The sequence below is a fragment of the Tamandua tetradactyla genome, chromosome 1 (assembly GCF_023851605.1).
Source record: "Tamandua tetradactyla isolate mTamTet1 chromosome 1, mTamTet1.pri, whole genome shotgun sequence".
NCBI lineage: Eukaryota > Metazoa > Chordata > Mammalia > Pilosa > Myrmecophagidae > Tamandua > Tamandua tetradactyla.
In genome coordinates, this window is record NC_135327.1 from 147,175,063 (window position 1) to 147,195,521 (window position 20,459).

Consider the following 20,459-nt stretch of genomic DNA (forward strand, 5'->3'; position numbering starts at 1 on the left):
TCTTGGTTAGTGTCAAACAGCAGAGGTAAGGACGGATGAAAAGGGGTGATGGAAAGTCAGTTTAGAAATCTAAGCATTAACACTGTTTTCACTAGGAAATCATCTGCATGAGCATTAGTGGTTTTCTTTTCTGTGGTTAAGGTGGGGACCTGGGAAATTTTCCTTTAATCCTAAACCTGTCTGTATCTCACATCAGTATTTGGGGTGCAGTATGACACCTGGCGCCTGACAGATGATCAATAAATGAATGTTTCAATTTTCTTTCACTCCTTCTTTCTGCGCTATTGCCCTTCCCTGCTTTGACTCTCCCAGCTTGTGCTATTGCCCTTCCCTGCAAAAGTGAACAAGAGAGAGAATGTGGAGGACATATATCAGGAGTGGAATATGAACAGGATGGTCTACGGTGGGGAGAAAAAGGACACAGGAGAGCTTGACTGGATCTTAGGAAGATCAGGTGGGGAGATGTACTAGAGATAAACACTGGTAATAAAGTCTGTTTCTGAGGTTTCTTAGTGGAGGACTAATATTTGTTCTCCTACCCCCAACATTTTATTATCATGGAATGTCCCTCAACGAGTCTCTCCAACCACCATTCACAGAGTTCCTGGTGATGATGCCCATGGCACTGTAAAACACAGCAGCCTTAAAGTTTCATTTTTTCGTTTTTTAAAACATTTATATACAGCTCTGCTGTTGGCAAACAATGCTGCTAAACAGATTATGTATGTGAGAGAATTTGGCACAGAGTAAGTGGGTTAAAAAATATTTGTGGATGAATGAATGGATTTAATAATTAATAGTATGATGGATTCTGTACTGCCTTTCCCAACTCTGTTCTTCAACTAAAACACACAAATTTAGAAATTTGAAGCCTTCAGCAAATGTAAGGTGTGCTGGTTTGAAAGGAAGTATGCCCCCTAAGAAAAGCCATGTTTTAATATAAATCCCATTTCATAAAGGTAGAATAATCTCTATTCAATACTGTATGTTTGAAACTGTGATGAGATCATCTCCCTGAATGATGTGATTTAGTCAAGAATGGTTGTTAAACTGGATTAGGGGATGACATGTCTCCACCCATTTGAGTGGGTCTTGATTGGTTTATTGGAGTCCTATAAAAGAGGAAATATTTTGGAGAATGAGAGACTCAGAGAGAGCAGAGAATGTTGCAGCACCACAAAGCAGAGAGTCCACCAGTCAGTGACCTTTGGAGATGAAGGAAAACGCCTCCCGGGGAGCTTCATGAAATAGGAAGCCAGAAGAGAAAGCTAGCAGGTGACGCCGTATTCGCCATGTGCCTTTCCAGCCGAGAGAGAAGCCCTGACTGTGTTCGCCATGTGCCTTCTCACTTGAGAGAGAAACCCTGAACTTCATCGGCCTTCTTGAACCAAGGTATCTTTCCCTGGATGCCTTTGACAGGACATTTCTATAGACTTGTTTTAATTGGGACATTTTCTTGGCCTTAGAACTGTAAACTAGCAACTCATTAAATTACCCCTTTCAAAAGCCATTCCCTTTCAGTGTATTGCATTCCAGCAGCTAGCAAACTAGAACATAAGGTATGTGAAAAAAGAAAAAAAGAACCATTACTTACCATTCAATGGTAGGAAGAGGAGACCCAAAGAAGGCACAATCGAGTAAAGCAGGCCTGTCTGCAATGACCTGATAGAGTGTGTTTGCAGATGTGAGAATTCGCGGTGGCTCAGCTAAAAACATTTTTAAAAGGTAAAGTAAACATTAAAAATGAAATAAATATTTTAGGCCCATGGTGTATTTATCACACTTAGGGCCATGAGAGTTTATGGTAAGTGCAACCAATATGTCTCTCCCTTTATTTCCCATCAGGGATGACACTAATGGCAGAGAAATACAAATATCCTCCTTTTCCCTCACACCTCACAGCTTCCTTGGTAAGAGTACTATATAAGTAGTATATATAGATAAGTTATATAGATAAGTTAATCAACATTCTATGTTGATTAACTTATCTATATCCCCTACTATATTGTGAGTCCCTTGTGGGCAGCGAAAGGGCCTTTTACTGTTTTATCTCTTGAAACTAGCATAGTAGATGAAACAAAGGCCAAGTACATTCTACTAAATGATTGACATAATACCAGGGTTAAAATGGGGATCCAAGTGGGGGAATACACAAGTTGGCAGAAAAAAAGCAGAGTGCTGATTCGTGTGATTACTAAATAGAACTAGAAGTCAAAGTGCAGCTTAAGTATCTCCCAATACCTTAACTGCTCAGCTCTTCACATGATTTAATGACTTTCATTTCAAGCATGAAGGCAAAATACCAAGTATTGGTTGACTTCTGTATTTTGTTTGAAAAAATAGCATACTAATCTTTAAAATTCTCTGGTATGAAGAAAACAATTATCACCAATTTTTTTTAATTGGTATTTTAGTTGTTTCATCCAATATGAGAAATAAAATATTCATACTCACCATCCATTTCATAGTATCTTTAAGTATGCTATTTGTATGCTTTTCTAAATATAGTAGTGTATTACAAATTGATAAATAAATGTACATCTGTGACTTGGAAAAAGGCCAAGCAATATGATTAATGATGTATTTTTGAAAAAATTGGAATCATGAAATTATTATTCAACCTGTCAGTTTCCAAGGATAGAAATGGAAGCAATATTCAGACATTATCTCAGACAAACACTATTTTCCTTTTGAGGGTTTTAACACTTGGTTTAACCATCTGTGAATGGAACGAATCTATTTGAAAATTTTTCTATTATAAAAACTGTGTCATGAAAGAACATTAAGACCAGACTGTAATATCCTTTAGGGCAGGGTTTGTATCTTATCTTTCTTTGTATATCCTTTATAGTTCCAACTACTGTGCATTCCATGTAAATAAACTCTGAATATATTTTTGCTGAATGAATGGAAAATAGCAGTCATTAATTTAATTTGCCATGTTTTACAGAAAATGTTAGGGATTGAAGAACTTACCCAACACATTTACAAAAGCATTTGCCAATAAATATCCATATTCATTGGAGGCATTGCACTGATACACAGCACTTGATCGTTCTTGAACATTTGAAAAAATAATGGTATCGCCATCTATTTTTCTGCTGGGGTCATCAGGGGCAACTGTTGGGGTGTAACAACAAAAAAGTATATATTTAACTCCTTTTTGCTTAAAAGTGCATATTAAATTTGTAAAGCTTGATATCAACATGGCAGTAAGTAGCACAGAAATACAGATTAATCTAGGTAAATGCAGTAAGAAGAAGATGAAGAATCCAGGCAAACACCATAGATCAGCATGGGTTAGGGTCCAATATTCATCTCAAGTGGATTGATTTTGCAAAGCTGAATATTATTTTGAGAGATGTAGATAATGAAAATAACAAATCTAGGTGAAAATTGCAATACAGATTCAGGAAAACACTGCCTCATTCGCAAAAAAAACTGTGATCATTTATAAAGGAAATAAGTTAATTATCACAAGAAGCACAGCAAAAGCTACTCTCAAGAATACAAGCAAGCTCATCCAAACCTGCTTTTTAAAAGAGGCTGTTATTGAAAGAGAGAAATACGTAAAATAAGTAAGTAAATAAATAAAATAGGGCTAATAATTAAATGTGAAAATATTTATTTTTCTACTTTGGAAATTCCTGCGTCTGAATTAGAAATAAATTGTCTAAAATTTCTCGTAAAGATAGTTCTTTAGCTAAATCCTTCAAGGACTTAAAAAAATGTTAAGACCAGGGTTGATCCTTATTAAAATGGAATGGAACTGGCTGGGTAATATTATATACAAGAATTTAGTCCAGGGCATGCCAAACAATTTGGATTTGCTGTGCTTTTGGAAATAAATTCCTTTTATGGTGAAGGATAGACATTTGGTTGTAAGCTTACATTGATCTAAAAGTACACTAAATGGGGTATATGTATCTGTCTTAACACGTTGGTCAAAATAAAATCTAAATAGCACCTTTTCTCTTTAACTGCTCTTGCAATTTGAACCAGTTAAGTAACATTTACTTTCATTATAAGCAAAATTTCTTTCTCTTTGGTGAGAGAAAATGGATGTACTTCGAAGACACATTTACTGCTACATTTAGTCTTCTTTATTATTTTTGCATGGGCAGGTACCGGGAATTGAACCCTGGTCTCCGGCATGGCAGGTGAGAACTCTGCCACTGAGCCACTGTGGCCCACCCTAAAATCTCAAATATTTGATTCATCCATGGTTTATTTACCCACTTTAATAAGAACAAACCACATTATAGTTATTCATCCTTGTTTTATTATACATATTCAATATTATACTCATTCATTCCATATTAGTTTTCCACTGTTGCTGCGACAAATTACCACAAACTTACTGGCTTAAAACAATGCAAATGAATGGTCATACAACTCTGTACAGTTTAGTCTCCCTAAACATAAAATTAAAGGCTGCACTCCTTTCTGGATGCTCTTGGGGAGAAGCCATTTCCTGGCCTTTTCAACTTCTATAGGTCATTTACATTCCTTGGCTTAACACCCCCTTCCTCTGATTGGAATTGTGAAAGACAGTAATGTTGCATCTTTCTGAGCATTCTCCCATAGTCTCATTTCCCTCTGATCATAGCCAGAAAATGTACTCCACTTTTAAGGACCTGTGATTTGATAGATTGGGTTTAACCAGGTAACTCAGAAATATTTTCCCATCTCATGGTCCGTAACCTTAATCACATGTGCAAAGTTCCTTTACTATGGAAGGGAACATATTCACAGGTTCTAGGAAACATATTCAATGGCATCACTGGGAGACCATTATTCTGCCCACCACACATTCTATCATATTTACAGCCTAAAAGTCTTTAGATGTTTCAGATCAATATATTCTAAAAATGCAACATAAATTGAAGCATTAGAACATGTTTTAACATATAAAACGTGGTTTTATATGTTTATCCTACTTGTGGTTACCCCTCATGGACTGATTAATACCTTCATTACTGAGCTGGCAATATAGATGTTCTTGCAAAAGTAATTGTTTAACATTCTGATCACAATCAATAGCTAATTTATGAAATCATATTTGATACTCCAGTTAGTTCAAGTGATGCCAAGTGATGCCAAGATATTTTGCATACTTCTTAGCTCACATTTGCTGTTTGTGGCTCCAATTTCAAAACTGCCTTAAGGAACACATTCTTCCAGCCAGAAGACAAATACTACTCATTGTTACCTCAATAGGAGACAGATTTCATCAATAAATGACTTCAGGTGACAGAAATGCTACAAAAAAGTCCACTGTCCCAGGTTGTGAACTATAGTTGTGGCTGGCAGCTGTGTATCCCGAGAGTGTCGTGTACTCAGGGCAGCCCATGCTCCTTGTGTCAGATGCCAAGTTTAGCAGGCCTTCCTGAGTCACACAATATCAGAATAATGTCCACTGACTGCCTCTACAAGGGGTGCTGGACCACAGAACAGCACTTGGGGAGTCTCTTTCTCTGTCCATGAATCTTAGCACATTTGGACCCAGTGTTGGGCACTCAGAGTTGGGACTCCTCTGGGGTCTCTTGGCACCCACCATGTACCTGCCCTGATGGCATCTCTGTGGATGTGCCAGGCAGGGAGAGACCATGATTGGGCTGGATCCTTGGATGAGTGAAAGAAAAGGTTTCTTTGATGTTTGAGAAAAGGTCCTCAAATTTTTTGAGTATTTGGAGGTGTTTAAATTAACACCACCATAGATTAAAAATTGGGATGCAGTAGTGTGTAATTTACTGAGAATACAGAAAAGAGTCAGAAAGTGATGAAAAATACAAAAGAAAATAAGAGTTATTGAAGTTATCTCTAGTGATTCATGCCACTAAAAGAAGTTTCAGAAGGGTAGAATAGAGTGAGTAACAGAGAATTCAAATTTGAAGGAATGATGTGGAAGAAATTTACTACATGTAAACTAATTTTTCTCACTTTAAAAATGTCCAATAAAAAAAAGCAAGATGAAGAAATGAAAAAACCCAAAGATAAGTAAATAAATATGTCCAATATGTGCTGAGTAAATAAAATCATTCCAAGCATAAAAAAAGTTACACCACCATAAAAATGGAAGACAAACCTCAATTAACTAACACAGCCAATAGACAATATTCCCCCCATAATCCATTTTAAAAAGTGTTTACGTAGCCTACCATTTTGGTTTGCAAGCTGCTGAATGTGATATACCAATAATGGAACAGATTTTAGAAAGGGAATTTAATAAGTTACAAGTCTACAGTTCTAAGCCTATGTAAATGTCCAAATTAAGGCATCCAGGGAAAGATAACCTTAATTCAGGAAAGGCTGATGAGGCTGGAACACCTCTGTCAGCCAGGTCACTACATGGCTGGCATCTGCTGGTCCCTAGCTCCTGGACAAAATTGCTTTCAGCCTCTGTTTCTGTGGGGATTTCCTCACTTTGCTTCTCTGGGGCTAGCCTTCATCTCTTGGCTTCCCTTGGTTCTCTCCATGTTCTGGCTTGCTTAACATCTCATAGCAACCTCTTCTGGGCTCCAAGTATCTCCAAACATCTGTGTCTCTCTTCTCCAAGTGTCAGCATTTGCGTCAGTTCTGCTCTGTCATTTCTGAGGTTTCTCCAAAATGTTTTCCCTCTTAAAGATTCCAGTTAATTAATCAAGACCCACCTGGAATAGGTGGAGTCCATCTCCATCTAATCAAAAGATCACACCCACAATTGGGCGCGTCACCTCTCTGTGGAGATAATCTAATTAAAAGTTTCCAACCTACACTATTGAATCAGGATGAAAAGAAATGGCTGTCTCCACAAGATTGAATAAGGATTAAAACATGGCTTTTCTGGGGTACATAATAAATTTAAACCAGCATACCTACAGTTACACATTCCCTTGGTTTCAACATTTTGGGATGCTATTCTTCACTTGAAAGGCATATGACTATATCTGCAAGGCATTTAGGAATAAAATAAACCCTTCTGGTAAGTTTAGTGAACAAGCAGGCCTCTCCATGGGGCTTTGGACTACATTTTCCTTAGGCACTTACTAAAGAAACTCTACTAATCACACAGACACAGGAACTACCACAGTGACACATGGAAGCTCAGTTGTACCTGGGCAAAGAATGAAATATCCAGTGCAGAGACATTTAAAGCCTTTGGATGCTACATGCAGGCTACTAGGTTTGAGTAACTCTCTAGCAAAGAGAGATAATAATCCAAATTATCCAAAGGACTAATTAGTTCTGGGAATAATCAATTTCATTTGCTATAAATGAACACTGGAGAAATAAATTTAGGAGCATAGGATCAATGCATAGAACTTAAAGCCCAAAACTGGGTTGACAGCTTTCAGAAAATACTTTCTTTTTACCTAACTCTCCTAACATGGCTGGCCCAAACTACAAGTGTTTCTAACATTTGGATAATGATAATGATGATGATGATGATACCACTTTACATTTGGAGAGTACTTTCAATTTTTAAAATGTTTTTATATCCAATTATATACGTCATTTTATTTAAAAAAATCTTAACTAGATTCCTAGATGTTATTATATGCATTTTGGAGATGAAACACCTAGAGGTATAAGCACTTTAATGGTATGTTTAACATGAGATTAATGCCCAGGTTTTCTGGATTAGTCAATAATGTTTCCCGGAATCTAAATATTTGAACATAACGTGGAGCAAATATCTAGATGAAGAGCTAAATTTTCCCCCTTGTTTGCTAATTCCATTCCCTACAAAAGATGCCAACTGGACACCTTACTTTAAAGAAAAGGAAAAAGGACAATGCCTTGGTGGAACCTCGGCAATGTCCTGGAGGAGGCCTCCATTTCCTGTGCATCGTGTATTACTGTCTTTCGCTCTCTCCCTCTAATGTGTGCACACCATGTATTTGTGGCAAGATGAGTCTAGTCTCAGACCCTTTATTCCTTCCCTTCCTCATCTGTGAAGGAAAGGGTACTTTGAACACAAAAACGGTATAGTGTCATATATGATCCATTGGGAAGAATTTACAGAGTAGAAAGATCTAAGGTTCACTACAACTTTCACGGGGGACAAATATCTGCTAATACTAGACTCTCCACTACTTCCACAGACAATGACAGGAGTCGGGGTGTCCTTGGCCTTGGTCTCACGGAAAACTACAGGACAGGGAAGGTAAGGGGAGGGGAAGGGACTTCTGGACAACCATTTAAGGCTGGCTATGTGGCCCAAAAGGTGACTTTCTGGGAAGAGCAGAGAAATGTTTTGCCCCATCCTGCTGATAGCAAGATCACTTTCTTTCTTGCCCTGGATTCTTTCTCCCAGACATTGCAGGTCACATAATAAAATCAAAGTTCTCTTTTGATGCCAGTTATTTGCAGCAGCGTTCTTTTTCCTGGTTTCTGAAGATTACTTAAAAAAATATTTCAGATGGTTTCAGACAAACTTCATATTTAATACAGCCTGTTAATTTACTTAGAGCAACGTTTAAAGTAATCTGGTCAGTAATGGGGAGACAGAGCTTCAGAAGACAGAGAGGAAACAGCCCAGATGCTCTTTTAGTTAATTCTTCCAATGTTTTAAAACAGAAGGTTATAGGTCTGAATTGCAGTTGCAAATCAATAACGTATATTGCCAACAGGGAAAGAGTCTTACCCCTCCCTTTCCCTGAATCTTTCTCCTTTTACAGTATTTATGGTGTACTTGGCAGCTAGAGCCTGCAGTGAGGAAGGAGGGAGTGTCCTTAAGTGATTGCCCAAAAGTCAGAAATGAGGAGGCTGTGTATTTAGTAGCACAATCCCTTGACAATATCTCTGATGTGTGATAGCCCTCAGGCACCTGGCAGGGACAACGATACTGCACAACAGTGCTGCAGATGGAGAGCTGTTCCCTCATTCTTCCCTCCCATCAGCTGGTTCATCCATAGTTTCTGCAGCCTTTTGGGTGAAGGTGTGTTGTCAAGTCAGTTCATGTTTCCAGCTAACAGAACTGGCAGATTTTGCTCTCTGTTGTCTTGCCTTGCCTCTCTGCAACACTCTGCCATCCTACCCCCGTTCCCCAGCATTGCTGGTTGCATCTGTGATAAGCATAACTCAGCAAACTGCATATGAAAATCAAGCACTGATCCCTTGGTACTAAAATCATCACTAAACCTCAAAGGCAATTCTTTCAGGGGTCTCCAAATTCATGAGGCAACTACCAAGCAAAGTGGGAAAGAAAAGGCAAAAAGCTCCTCAATTTTATGGCTATTTTTCCATAGTTCTTCATTAACTCCTTATTTGGGGTCAGGATAGGTCAACACAAATTGGGGGCAGGTAGGGTTCACTCTAAAATAGGTTTTTAAGATTTAGTGTCCACCAAAGAGACTACTCAGCATAATTTGTGGGTGGACCAGCTGCTAAGGGTGTGTGGTGAAGAACAGCTGTGTCTCTACAGTATCATCTTGTGGGAAGATATGCTGAGTCCCTGAAAGGTCTTTGAAGTCCATCCCCTTTTATCATGCATGGTCCAAACAGTAAGTGATACACTTTTAGTTTGGCCAACAGATGTGGAGAAAGGTACCTTTCCTGAAAGGTACCTTTATATCACTTTGGTATAAATCTAAAGGTATCTGCTCTTAGCACCATTTCTTGCCATGTCATGTGATATTTTTGTCTTTGCCGGTCCACCAGAATGACAGCTCTGAAGCACATCAGAGATCAATGGACCCTGGATCTGTAGAAGCCATGGAATTTTTATTACATCTTTACTTAACCTCCTTTTTTCCTTCCCAAGGGACTTAGACAATACTTTTGTGATAGAAGAATTTAACTAATTTCAAACCTGATTTGGAAGACTTTGTTTCAACTCTTTCTGCTCTGGGCCTAGTCAGATGACTTGAGTTTACAATAGAAGGGCCTAACTTTTCTCCCAGAGACCAGTGCCCACTACAAACATCCAGGGAGAAAGTGGTCACTATCCCAGAGTTTGGAAAGGGTGGGGCAGCTGCTCCAGCAGGCCCAGAGGACAAAGCACCGAGCTACAGATGACTCTTGCATCTTGGAATCAAAGAGTTTGCTCTGCTGGGTGTCAGACATGATTGGGACTTTTTCCTCTCAATTTCTCCTTTTTGGAATGGGAATGACTATCCTATGCCTACCCCACCACTGTATTTTGGAAGCAACCTAGAAAACCTTATTTTCTAGGTTATACTAGTTCACAGATGGAGAGGAATTCTGCTCCAGAATGGACATATATAACTGATTATTTTTTTCTATAACTGATTTCGATGAGACTTTGATGAGTCATTACTGAAATGACTTAAGGCTTCTGGGTTATTGAGATGAGGTGAATATATATTACATGTGAAAGATTATGCCTTTTTGAGGTCCAGCAGGCAGGCCACTGAGGATTGAATTATGTCCCCTGCAAAAGACTTGTTCAAGTCATAATCCCTGGTCCTGTGAGTATGAACCCAATTATAAGTAGGGCCATTAAAGATGTTATTATTAGTTAAGGTGTATTCTCATCTGGGAATAGGCTTTTCAAAGGTCTTACTTAGCTGTGGCTGAATTAAATCAGGGTGGGTCTTAATCCATTATAAGTAAAGGAAATCTGGACACAGTAGTCTGTAGAAGCCAGAAGTCAACAGAAGACAGAAGGCAGTGGAAACCAGAGGAGCAGATACAAGGAGAGGCCTCCATGTGATAGAAGATTGCCAGAATGCCAAAGACTCTAGGAGAAAGCAAGCCCTGCCAATACCTTGAGGTTGGACTTCTAGCCTCCAGACTGTGAGAAAATAAATTCCTGTTAATTAGATCAATCAGTTAGTGGAATTTGTCACAGAAGCCCTGGCAAACTGCAAAACCATTAATGCACTTTCAAAACCCTTACTGTAACTAGAGTTACATAGTTGTTTGTGAGGTACTGTCTGTGCTGAATTTCAAAAAAGGCAAGAAGACCAAATCAGAAGGAAACAACATCCTCATTATTTTATCTCCCCTTATTCTTGTGTTACTAGCCCATCTGTGTTTCAGTTTTCCCCAATTAGTTGCATTCTGGCTGCCGAGCTTGAGGATTTTTATTTCCAACATTCCCTGGCTCTCTCATTTTTCCTGTTGAGTGGCTAGATGAACGTTCTCTCCCATTTTCCAGTTTTTCTGATCCTAGATCTCAAGGCACATTTAGCTTCTCATGAAGCGACATGGAACCTCTGAGCTGAAAAACATGGTGCTGAAGTGCTGAGCATTTCCATCATTTATTACATTCTGTATGCATTCCTAAGAAAGTTATGCATTGTACTATAAAACTGATTTTTTCATTATGGATTTTTTTCCATTTTTTTTCTCCTCATTTTTCAATGGCAAGAACTTCCTGATGAACAACCTCAACATACCCTTTTTGGTCTTTCCTGATTCTAATAATGGTTAAAGTTGGGCATGGAAATATCCAAACCTCATTTGCTGGCCTCTTCAGAATCTGTGTTCTCTTAAGGAACATTTTCTTTTACTATAAACACAGACTGTCTATTAAAGTATCTGACAACCGCTGTGCTACACAATGCAACAAATTCCCAAGAAATATTCATGGATCAGGGAGCTATTATTCAGATTAGACCTGCAGTTGTAAAACCTTCACGGTAAGAAACAGGGACGTGTGCCCTTTTAAATCTGCCAGCAGTATTCAGATCCCTCTTAGGCGGATGATATACTTTAGCTCACAAAACAGAATTTAATAAACCTTTTGGTTATGTCAACATTTAATTTTGGCTTGGAGGCAATGAAGAGTTAAGCTACTTTAAAGTGTGTCCAAAGTCTGTTTTTACTGTGAGAAAGAATAATTTTGCAAATTAACATCACATTGATTGGTAGGGTAAACTTGAGGCTGGGTTTAAAGCAGTAACTGTTTCTTTTTATTTTTTTCCCTCTTTCTCTGCATCTAAGGAAAAGTCTGATCTTCAACAAGGGGACAATGCTCAAAGATTCTTCTTTTGGCAGCCACTGGTAGTGGGTGAGGTCTAGGAAGAAGAGACCCAGTATATTCTTTGTGGATGGGCTTGGCTTATGGAAGCCCAAAAAAGTGAGATGCAATATTCTGTTTTTAAGGTTTTTCCCTCTTTACTATAACTTTCTTCTAGTATCTCCAAACCTTTAAATAAATTTTGTTACACTGGCCATTGCTATGATTTAGAAAATCAACCGAAAGGCCTGTGGCCACTCTTCCAGGGATGGTATGGACAGCGTGGTGGCAGCCTGGAGAAGGTAATAATGAGAATGAGGGGGAAGTAGAGCAGTGGCTCAGGGAAGGTGACTGGGTGAGGTGACAAACAGCACCCAGGGGCATGTACCAATTGCTCAAGAGTGATGTAAACAATACTCAGGGAGGAAAAACTGGTAAAAGATTGGGCTTCCTGCATACGATGGGGGTGAGAGGATGTGCTGTTTTGGAGAACTTGGAAACATCTAGGCAATATTTAGGAATGAAAACTCCTTAAAGTAAGACAGCGATGTTTCATCTTGTTACATTCATTGGCACTATTTCTATTTCCCACCCAGTTCCTCTGACCCCCAGGATGTTTCCACATCACCTTATACAATGAACAAAGAAGATAATTTGAACTTTTCAGTGGTCTTTATTTCTGACTCAATCATTTTCCCCATGATCTATGCAAAAAAAAGGAAATATTTTTCAAGTTCCAAACAACACATGCCATTATGTTCATAACATAAATAAAAAATTCAAAGTCATAATAAAAACAGTATCATCTAATGGTAATTTGGCACTTTTGTTCAATTTATATTCAGCTTCTTTCCTTAACCCAGATTATTTTATCACTTGTTCACTGCTCACACATAGATATGTTACTAAAATATACTACAAATGGAGCCAATCAAGGAAACTTACTTTCTATTGGGACCCCATTTGTTAACCAGCTAATCACGGGTTTGGGGTTGCCATTAGCTCTGCAGGTCAAGGTCCCATCCTCTCCTGGGGACAGCACAAGATTTTTAGGTGCCATGATCCAGTATGGAGCCGCTTTATTAAGGGAAGAAAAAAACAAAAACATCAATCAGAATCAAATAAGTTTTTTTGGAGAAGAATTTATTGAGCTATATTAATAATAAAATAAATATTTTATAAATCAAGTAATAAATCAAGTCGCATTTCTAAACATGAATAGACTTATAAATGATGCTTCAAAGGCCACTTTGGATTTTCAAAAGAATGTTCAAAGGGACTCACTGAAATATATATACATATATATCATCACCTTGTTCTACATTAAAATTAATCAGACATCAGAAAGGTAATAGACTTATCCAAGGCGCAGAGCAACTTACAGGTAGAGGTAGAGCTAAGAAATATGAATTTAAATTTTTCTGAGCCCTGTAGAATACATATAAAAACGGGGCAATTAAAAAAAACTTTTAAGTTTTGAAAAGTTCCTAACTTCACCCGGCTTTCTCTAATGGTATCATCTTACATAACCAACTACAATTATTAAGATAAGAAATTTGCATTGGTATTAACTAAAATATAGACTTTATTAGGATTTCCTTAGTTTTTCCACTAATGTCCTTTTCCTGTCCCAGGATCCTATCTGGGATACCACATTGCGGTTAATTGCCATGTCTCCTTATTCTCTTCCAATCTGATAGTTTCTAGGTCTTTGCTTGTCTTTCATGACTTTGACACTTTTGCACGTAATTATTCAGTTTTTTTTTTTTTTTTGTAGAATGGCTCTCAATGTTTGTGTGATGTTTTCTCATGATTAGATGAGGTTACGGTTTTTGAGAATACAAAAGAGATGATGAATGCTTCTCATCACATTGTAACAGGGAGTACACGACCTCAATATTTATTATTGATGTTAGCCTTGATCACTTGGTTAAGGTGGTGTCTGCCAGGTTTCTCCACTGAGTCACTATTTTCCCCTTCTCATATTCTATGTGGTAGAAGTGAGCCCAGCCCACACTGAAGGAAAGGGGAATTGAGGAGGAGTATCAAAGAATTTGTGGACATGTATTAAAACCTACACAGTAACTAAGAAATACTTGATGCTATGCAAATATCCTGTTTCTCCTTAAAGTTTTAGCATTCATCAGTGGATCTTGTGTGTAGCAGTTGTTTTTGTGGGATTCTAATGGTGATTTTTTAATTTCCTTCTACATTTATTAATAGGAATTCTTCTGGAAGAAAGATTTGAGGAAGTACATTTTAAACCTGATTAAATAGAATGAGAAGAGATTCAAGGTATCACATAAACTCACACTGACAATTATTGAAAAATAAAATCAAAGTATATTTAATTGAAGCTATAGAGCCCCTCATGAAGGCAAGAGCAACATATCTTAAACAAGATATACCTTTAACTGTGACAGAAATGGTATGATGAATGGCTCCTAATGCATTTTTTGCTATACACTGGTAATTTCCAGAGTCTGCTTCTGAAACGTGAATGATCTGCAGAGTTTTCTTGAAGTTCTTATAAAATGTCCGGTTGGCAGGCAGTGTTCCATCTTTTTTCGTCCAGTAAATAATGGGGGTAGGCCTGATGGAATAAAGAAATAGTGATGTTACAAAAACAGAAGTTCACCTGTGACTGCTTTAGAAGGTGAATTTTCATGCAAGTTCATATGTAATTCTTTATATAGAGAACAAGAAATGTAGGTAGATGTCTTAAATAAGCATCATACTTATATAAATAATGCTCAATTCATATAATTATCAAAATATTTATAATTCTTAACAATTGCTCAGTGGAGCAGGCCAGAAAATAATCCATGGCTTTGTGAGATGTAAAACATGATGTTCATGCCCTTATCACATTTCCCTCAGATCATATGAGATGCAGATTAGCATAACTATAAGAAAACATATATTATCAGATTCCATATGTGTTTAGCATCTCCAATTTTTCAAAATGATTTTACATCTTCTATCTCTTCTTATACATCTAGCATGTTTAATTTTAGAGACTATTTCATGAAGTATCTATGTTCGATCACTTTCATTCAATCAAACAAATCAAAACCCATTCTATAATTAATCCCATTTGCATTTATTTATAATATTTCTGAGGGTCTAGACTATACTTTTTCATATTAATCTTCTCAACACAGAGCTTGCTTTGGTATATAATTCAATGCTTACTTTTATTGAATGATTTTTTACTTTACCCTCAGGAATACTTCCTTACAGTTGGGTCTGTAAGTCAGCATTCTCACATAATCAGAACCATACTAATTTATGACACATCCTATACTGGTGCAGCCAGAATCCTAACATCAGTTCTTGACTGAAGGGATCTAATTATCTTCTTCAAAGTTCTGACCAATGAGGAACTCTTGGAAAATTTTAAACAAAAGGTATTATGCCAATCAAAAGAACGGCCCTGATATTAACTGAGGCATAATTTTTCAGCAGGTTGAGTTAAAAATTTACAGAGAAAGAGCTGATATATATATCTGTGCCCATAAATCTTTTACATACATTTCCATATCAAATGAAAAAACTTTTCAATTTTAATCAGAGGCTATGTGATGATTAAGTAATTAGAGGAAGAACATTTTCTCCCTTAATTTCATTATTAGTGATATTTAAAAATATTATAATAATTGACAAAAATAGGTTGAATTCATATGTTGCTCACACTTTCTTACTACCTATGTTTCTTGTTACGTCTTAAGTATGGAGACAGTTGAAAAGCCAGATCACAAGCTAGGGGCTAGAAAGCCTGCTGGAAAGGCCAGCCCTGTCTCTAAGCTGCTCTCTGATCTTGGATTCCTGATATATTAGGGCCTCAGTTTCCTCATCTGCCTAAATGGGGATAATAATGTTTAACTAGATCCTATGACTTCAGGAGGTATTCATGGGGGTAAAAATGCATTCAACACAAAGGAAGCATCGAATTATATACCAAGCAAGCTCTGTGTTGAGAAGATAATATGAAAAAGTATAGTCTACACCTTCAGAAATATTAGAAGTGCAGATGGGATTGATTGATTGTAGCATGGGTTTTGATTTGTTTTCATTTCATTTCAACTGAATGAAAACAACTGAACTTATATACTTCATAAAATAGTGTATCTAAAATTAAACATGTAATATATATAAGAAGAGGTAGAAGATGTAAAATCATTTTGAAAAACTGAAGATACTATACACATATGGACTCTGATAACATGTTTTCTTAGAGTTATTCTAATCTGCATCTCATATGATCTGAAGATGAGAGGAAAATGTGCTAAGGGCATGAACATCATGTTTTACATCTCACAAAGCCATGAATTATTTTTGAGGCCCGCAGAATTATAAATATTTTAATCTATGAGTCTAATGCTTATTAGATAATGGGTGATAGAATCCCAATCATGTTTTACAAAAGTCCAAGGTTTTAAAAATTCTTTCAGTGGTTTTTAAAAATTTTCTAAGTATGACTATATTGTCATGTTTTTTAATTAAATTTTTAAAAAAGTTTTAAAGTACTTTAAAACTTACAGGACAGTTACAAAAATAATGCATACCCTATACAGAGAGCTCCAAGATAACCCAATTCTCCCAGATACCCAGATCTACTAATTTTAACATTTTGCCACAGTGGCAAATTCTTTCTTTCTTTCTTTCTTTCTATCTATCTATCTCTATCTACTATCTGCCTATTTATTTATCAATACATTTTTGGAACACATGAATGTAGGTTGTATATATCATGTTCCTTAAACATTTAATACTGCCACGTATAATTTCTGAAGAACAAGGATATTCACTTATGTAATCATCTTAAGTGCAGTTATCAAGTTCAAGAAATTTAACACTGATATAAAGCTTACAGTTTATACTCCATTTTTTCATATATCTCAATAATGTCCCTTTGAGCCTTTTTTCCTCCCTTGATAGATCCCACCTAGGATTGTGCTTTAATTGTCATTGTCTCTGTAGCTGCTTTTTTCTTTGTTGTTTAAGTTATAGGAATATATATCCAAGATAAATTTCCGAATCTCAGTCATTCCAGAGTATACCACTCTGGGATTGCTCATATTTACAATGTTGCAGCACCCTCACCATCTCCATCACTCAAACTTTCCCATCATCCCAAACAGAAACTCTATATCCATTATACGTTAACTCCCATTCTCCCTGCCCACCACCCCTGGCAACCTGCATTCTACTTTCTGTCTCTATAGCATATTCTCCGATATTTTCTTTGTAATTACCATGGGGTTCTATATTTTTGGTTTTTTTACACAACATATCACTAGTGGGAAGGGAGTCACTAAATTGTGAGAATGCATAACTCTGAACCAAAAAGCTTGAAAGTAAAAAGATTAAACCACTTTCTAACACAATAACCATGACAGCGGGAAACTTCTGTTTGTTTGTTTTTAAAATCTGGCTTTAACATACCTTTAAAAGGAGGTTTGTTAGTTTTTAGTTACTTGAGACTAAGTAATGTGGTGTGATTTTCTATCTCGGCCAGCAGAGGCCTCCACATACCTCCTGCAGTAAAGTTATCGGTGGAGGACTGTTGTAAAGAATAGGAGACCAGTGGCTTCGTATCCACAACAGGTCAGGGATTGCACAGATTACAACTCGTGAGGGAAGCATGTTTCTGAGATTCCCTTCAATGCTTTCAGCAGAGGGGTCCAAAGTAGCTGCTCTGTGCCAGGCATAAGAAGGGGACAAGGTGGAAGCTTATTGCTAACATGTACCTAACACAGCATATTCGGTGTTCTTGGACCTGATCTGAGGCTTCCCTGCAACTTCTGTCAAAGGTACATCTGTTCTAAGGTGTACACAGATGAGACGTTTGCAAAGAATCTGGGCTTGGTCTTGTGACTTGTCAGTAGGAAGTAGTGGGAGGGACAGTGTGCCGATCTGGAGTCTGCTGTCATGAAAATAAGCCAGGGCTGGTCTGCTAGAAGGATGTGAGAAACTCACAGGCAAGTGCTCAGTTGCCCCAACCCATAGCCAACAGACCCTCAGAATTGTAAGCTTTTAGCTGAGGCTCTCTTAAATCAGCCATGATCAGCCACATAGCATTTGCATGAACAACCAGAATTAGCTAAACCTAGGCTATTTCAGCAGAACAGTTCTACAGATCTGCAAACAATCAATAATAATAGCTATTGCTTTTAAGCCACTAAATTTTGGGATGGTTTGTTATAAAATAGCAAAATAATACCTCCTGATTATAATTATAGTAATCATAAGGTGATTACTGATGCTTATTTCCATAATGACAGTACTACAACACAAAATATTTTAACAATAATATGAGATTCATATTGCTTACTTTGGAAGTTAATAAATTTTTCTGGATTCTTAAGAAATTAGTATAAGACGACTCTCTTCCTATGACATTAAGGCCTTTCTATCAGTCTATTATATTTTTATATGAAATGTACATCGAGATAGAAAGTATTAACTCACAATCCTTCTGCAATGCACTCTAGTGAAAGGACATTTCCTCTTAACTCTTCTTTGTTACTTGCATTGCCTTCTGGAGATAAAAATGTTGGTGGCCTCTCTTTACTTGATTTAGCTGCAAATAAGAAAATCAAAATGCATGACAAATTATGAGTATGTATTTATAAGAAACAGAAATACATATTCTGTCAAAATGGCAGCCTAAAATTTTAATCCCTTTTTAAAGTCATTTAGCATTGAGTGTGAAATTTGTTAAGCTATGCATACACATTTTGCCTTGCAAATAGCTGTCACTCACAGTTAACCAGGATTAGAAGCAATTCAGATTTCATGAGCACTAATAATAAAGACTGTTTTCCTTTTGTACAATAACTTAATTTGAATTAGGTTTTATGAATTTTATGTGGGTGGTCAAATTTTCAAAATGTAGACATAGAGAGGAAAATCATGTTATCCAGCTACATATCCCTTAAAGAAATGTTCAGGTCAAACCAAATTAACTGTCAATCTTCTGGAAGATACTAGGTTTTACAGAAATATGACTATGGAAGGGGTATTTTCAGCTTACACTAGAGACAGCGATTTAGCCAAATTTGCCGAGTAATCATGGAGATAAATCTGTGGTGGATATCTAACATATCAAGACCCTCAAACTGCAAGATTTATGGAAACCGAAACAGAACTATAGAGTTACTGACAGAGAAATGTCCAACTGTATGCCATAAATTAAGGATAATGGGATCACTTTTCAGCCTTTTGGCTAAGATCAAGAATAATGGTGAAGTCAAAGAAACTGAAATGACTTTCCTCAATGAAAAAGCAAAAAGGGCCCAAGTTATGAAGAAGCTAACATTTTAGAAGTCAGAGTTCTCAGGGAGATTTATACTGGCAACCTTCTTTTTTATGGAGCCCTTTTCAAAATATGGCCTTATCTCTTGGAGACCTTTCAGCAAAACCTGAAGAAGTGATAACATCTTAAGGTCCTATAGCCCTTTACAGGTTTTAAGATACTTTAAATCATGATATACTTGATTCTTATAAAAATTGAATGAAAAGGTTATCTATGAATTATTCTTAGTTCTCAAAAAGAAAAAAATGAATATCAGACAAGGTTATTTGAGAGAAATTAGAGTTTTCCTAAGATCTTAGCGATTGTGGGGAAATCTTACCCCATTGAAACTACTTTTGGAATAGTTGAGGCCAATATATTTTGTTGGGGGTATATTAAAATGAAACAAACGATGAGAGGGGATGTGACATATCTACTCTGACCACTAAAGATACTTTATGTTTTTGTTTTTTTTTAACCTTATATCTCAAGGGTAGAAGGTATTCTGCCTAATAATAATTAAGAGGATCCATATCCAAAACCCATCATTTTCATTAAAAGACTATACTTTAGAGCCACTTTTCCCTAAAGAAATCAAATTGTTTTGTCTTTAAAAGGATGAAATTAAGTCCTATCTTTTAAAAAGGATGATCTCAACTTAAGATAGTTATTAGTTCTAAAGATAACTGAAAGAAATACTATTGCTAGGTATATTGAGAACGCTATGTGAAAATGGATGGTAATGTAATGACTTACTATGAAAATTTACTTAATGTTAGTGGCTAAAAGTTAGTTGTGTAAATTATCCAACAAGTTAATATACTATGCCAATTGTTATTTAGTTCACAAGAAAATATTTATGAAAAGGACAAAAAATGAAAAATTTAATTCTGAATATACATGAAAATTCTTTTCAAATTATATGAAATGGTTTTTAACATGAAACAGTTAAAATAATTTTCATTATTATACATATACCATGGAAAATGTTTTAGTGACATACGTTTCAAAGTTTATAACTACAATTTAATAAAAACATACATTTATATTAGTGGTATTAGACATGTAACTAGAAATTTCATAAAGAAATAAGGTTAACTAGCCATGGAGGTGATGTTAGTGAACTAAATTCTACAATGACGGAGGGAACATCAGTTACAATCACCATAACTCACCACCATAAAACTCAGTGTCACTCAAATTAGCAGCTATAGTGTCATTCAATTCATCCACTGAAATAAACAGAAT

At 36.6% G+C, this 20,459-nt stretch overlaps 1 protein-coding gene across 9 annotated transcripts in view; it reads right to left on the reverse strand.

The window, feature by feature from the left end:
- The window catches only part of NRCAM (neuronal cell adhesion molecule), a 331,134-nt gene that overhangs the window by 42,439 nt on the left and 268,236 nt on the right, over positions 1–20,459 (reverse strand). For 7 of the 9 annotated variants that reach the window (XM_077167345.1, XM_077166964.1, XM_077166888.1 and 4 more), the window contains 6 exons: positions 20,387–20,443; positions 18,386–18,497; positions 14,320–14,504; positions 12,857–12,988; positions 2,977–3,120; positions 1,595–1,706 (listed from right to left, as the gene is read on the reverse strand). In XM_077167345.1, coding sequence (XP_077023460.1) covers positions 1,595–1,706; positions 2,977–3,120; positions 12,857–12,988; positions 14,320–14,504; positions 18,386–18,497; positions 20,387–20,443 — 742 coding nt within the window. The remainder of the gene's footprint in view (positions 1–1,594; positions 1,707–2,976; positions 3,121–12,856; positions 12,989–14,319; positions 14,505–18,385; positions 18,498–20,386; positions 20,444–20,459) is intronic. The other 2 variants (XM_077167420.1, XM_077167264.1) reach the window with 1 other exon arrangement.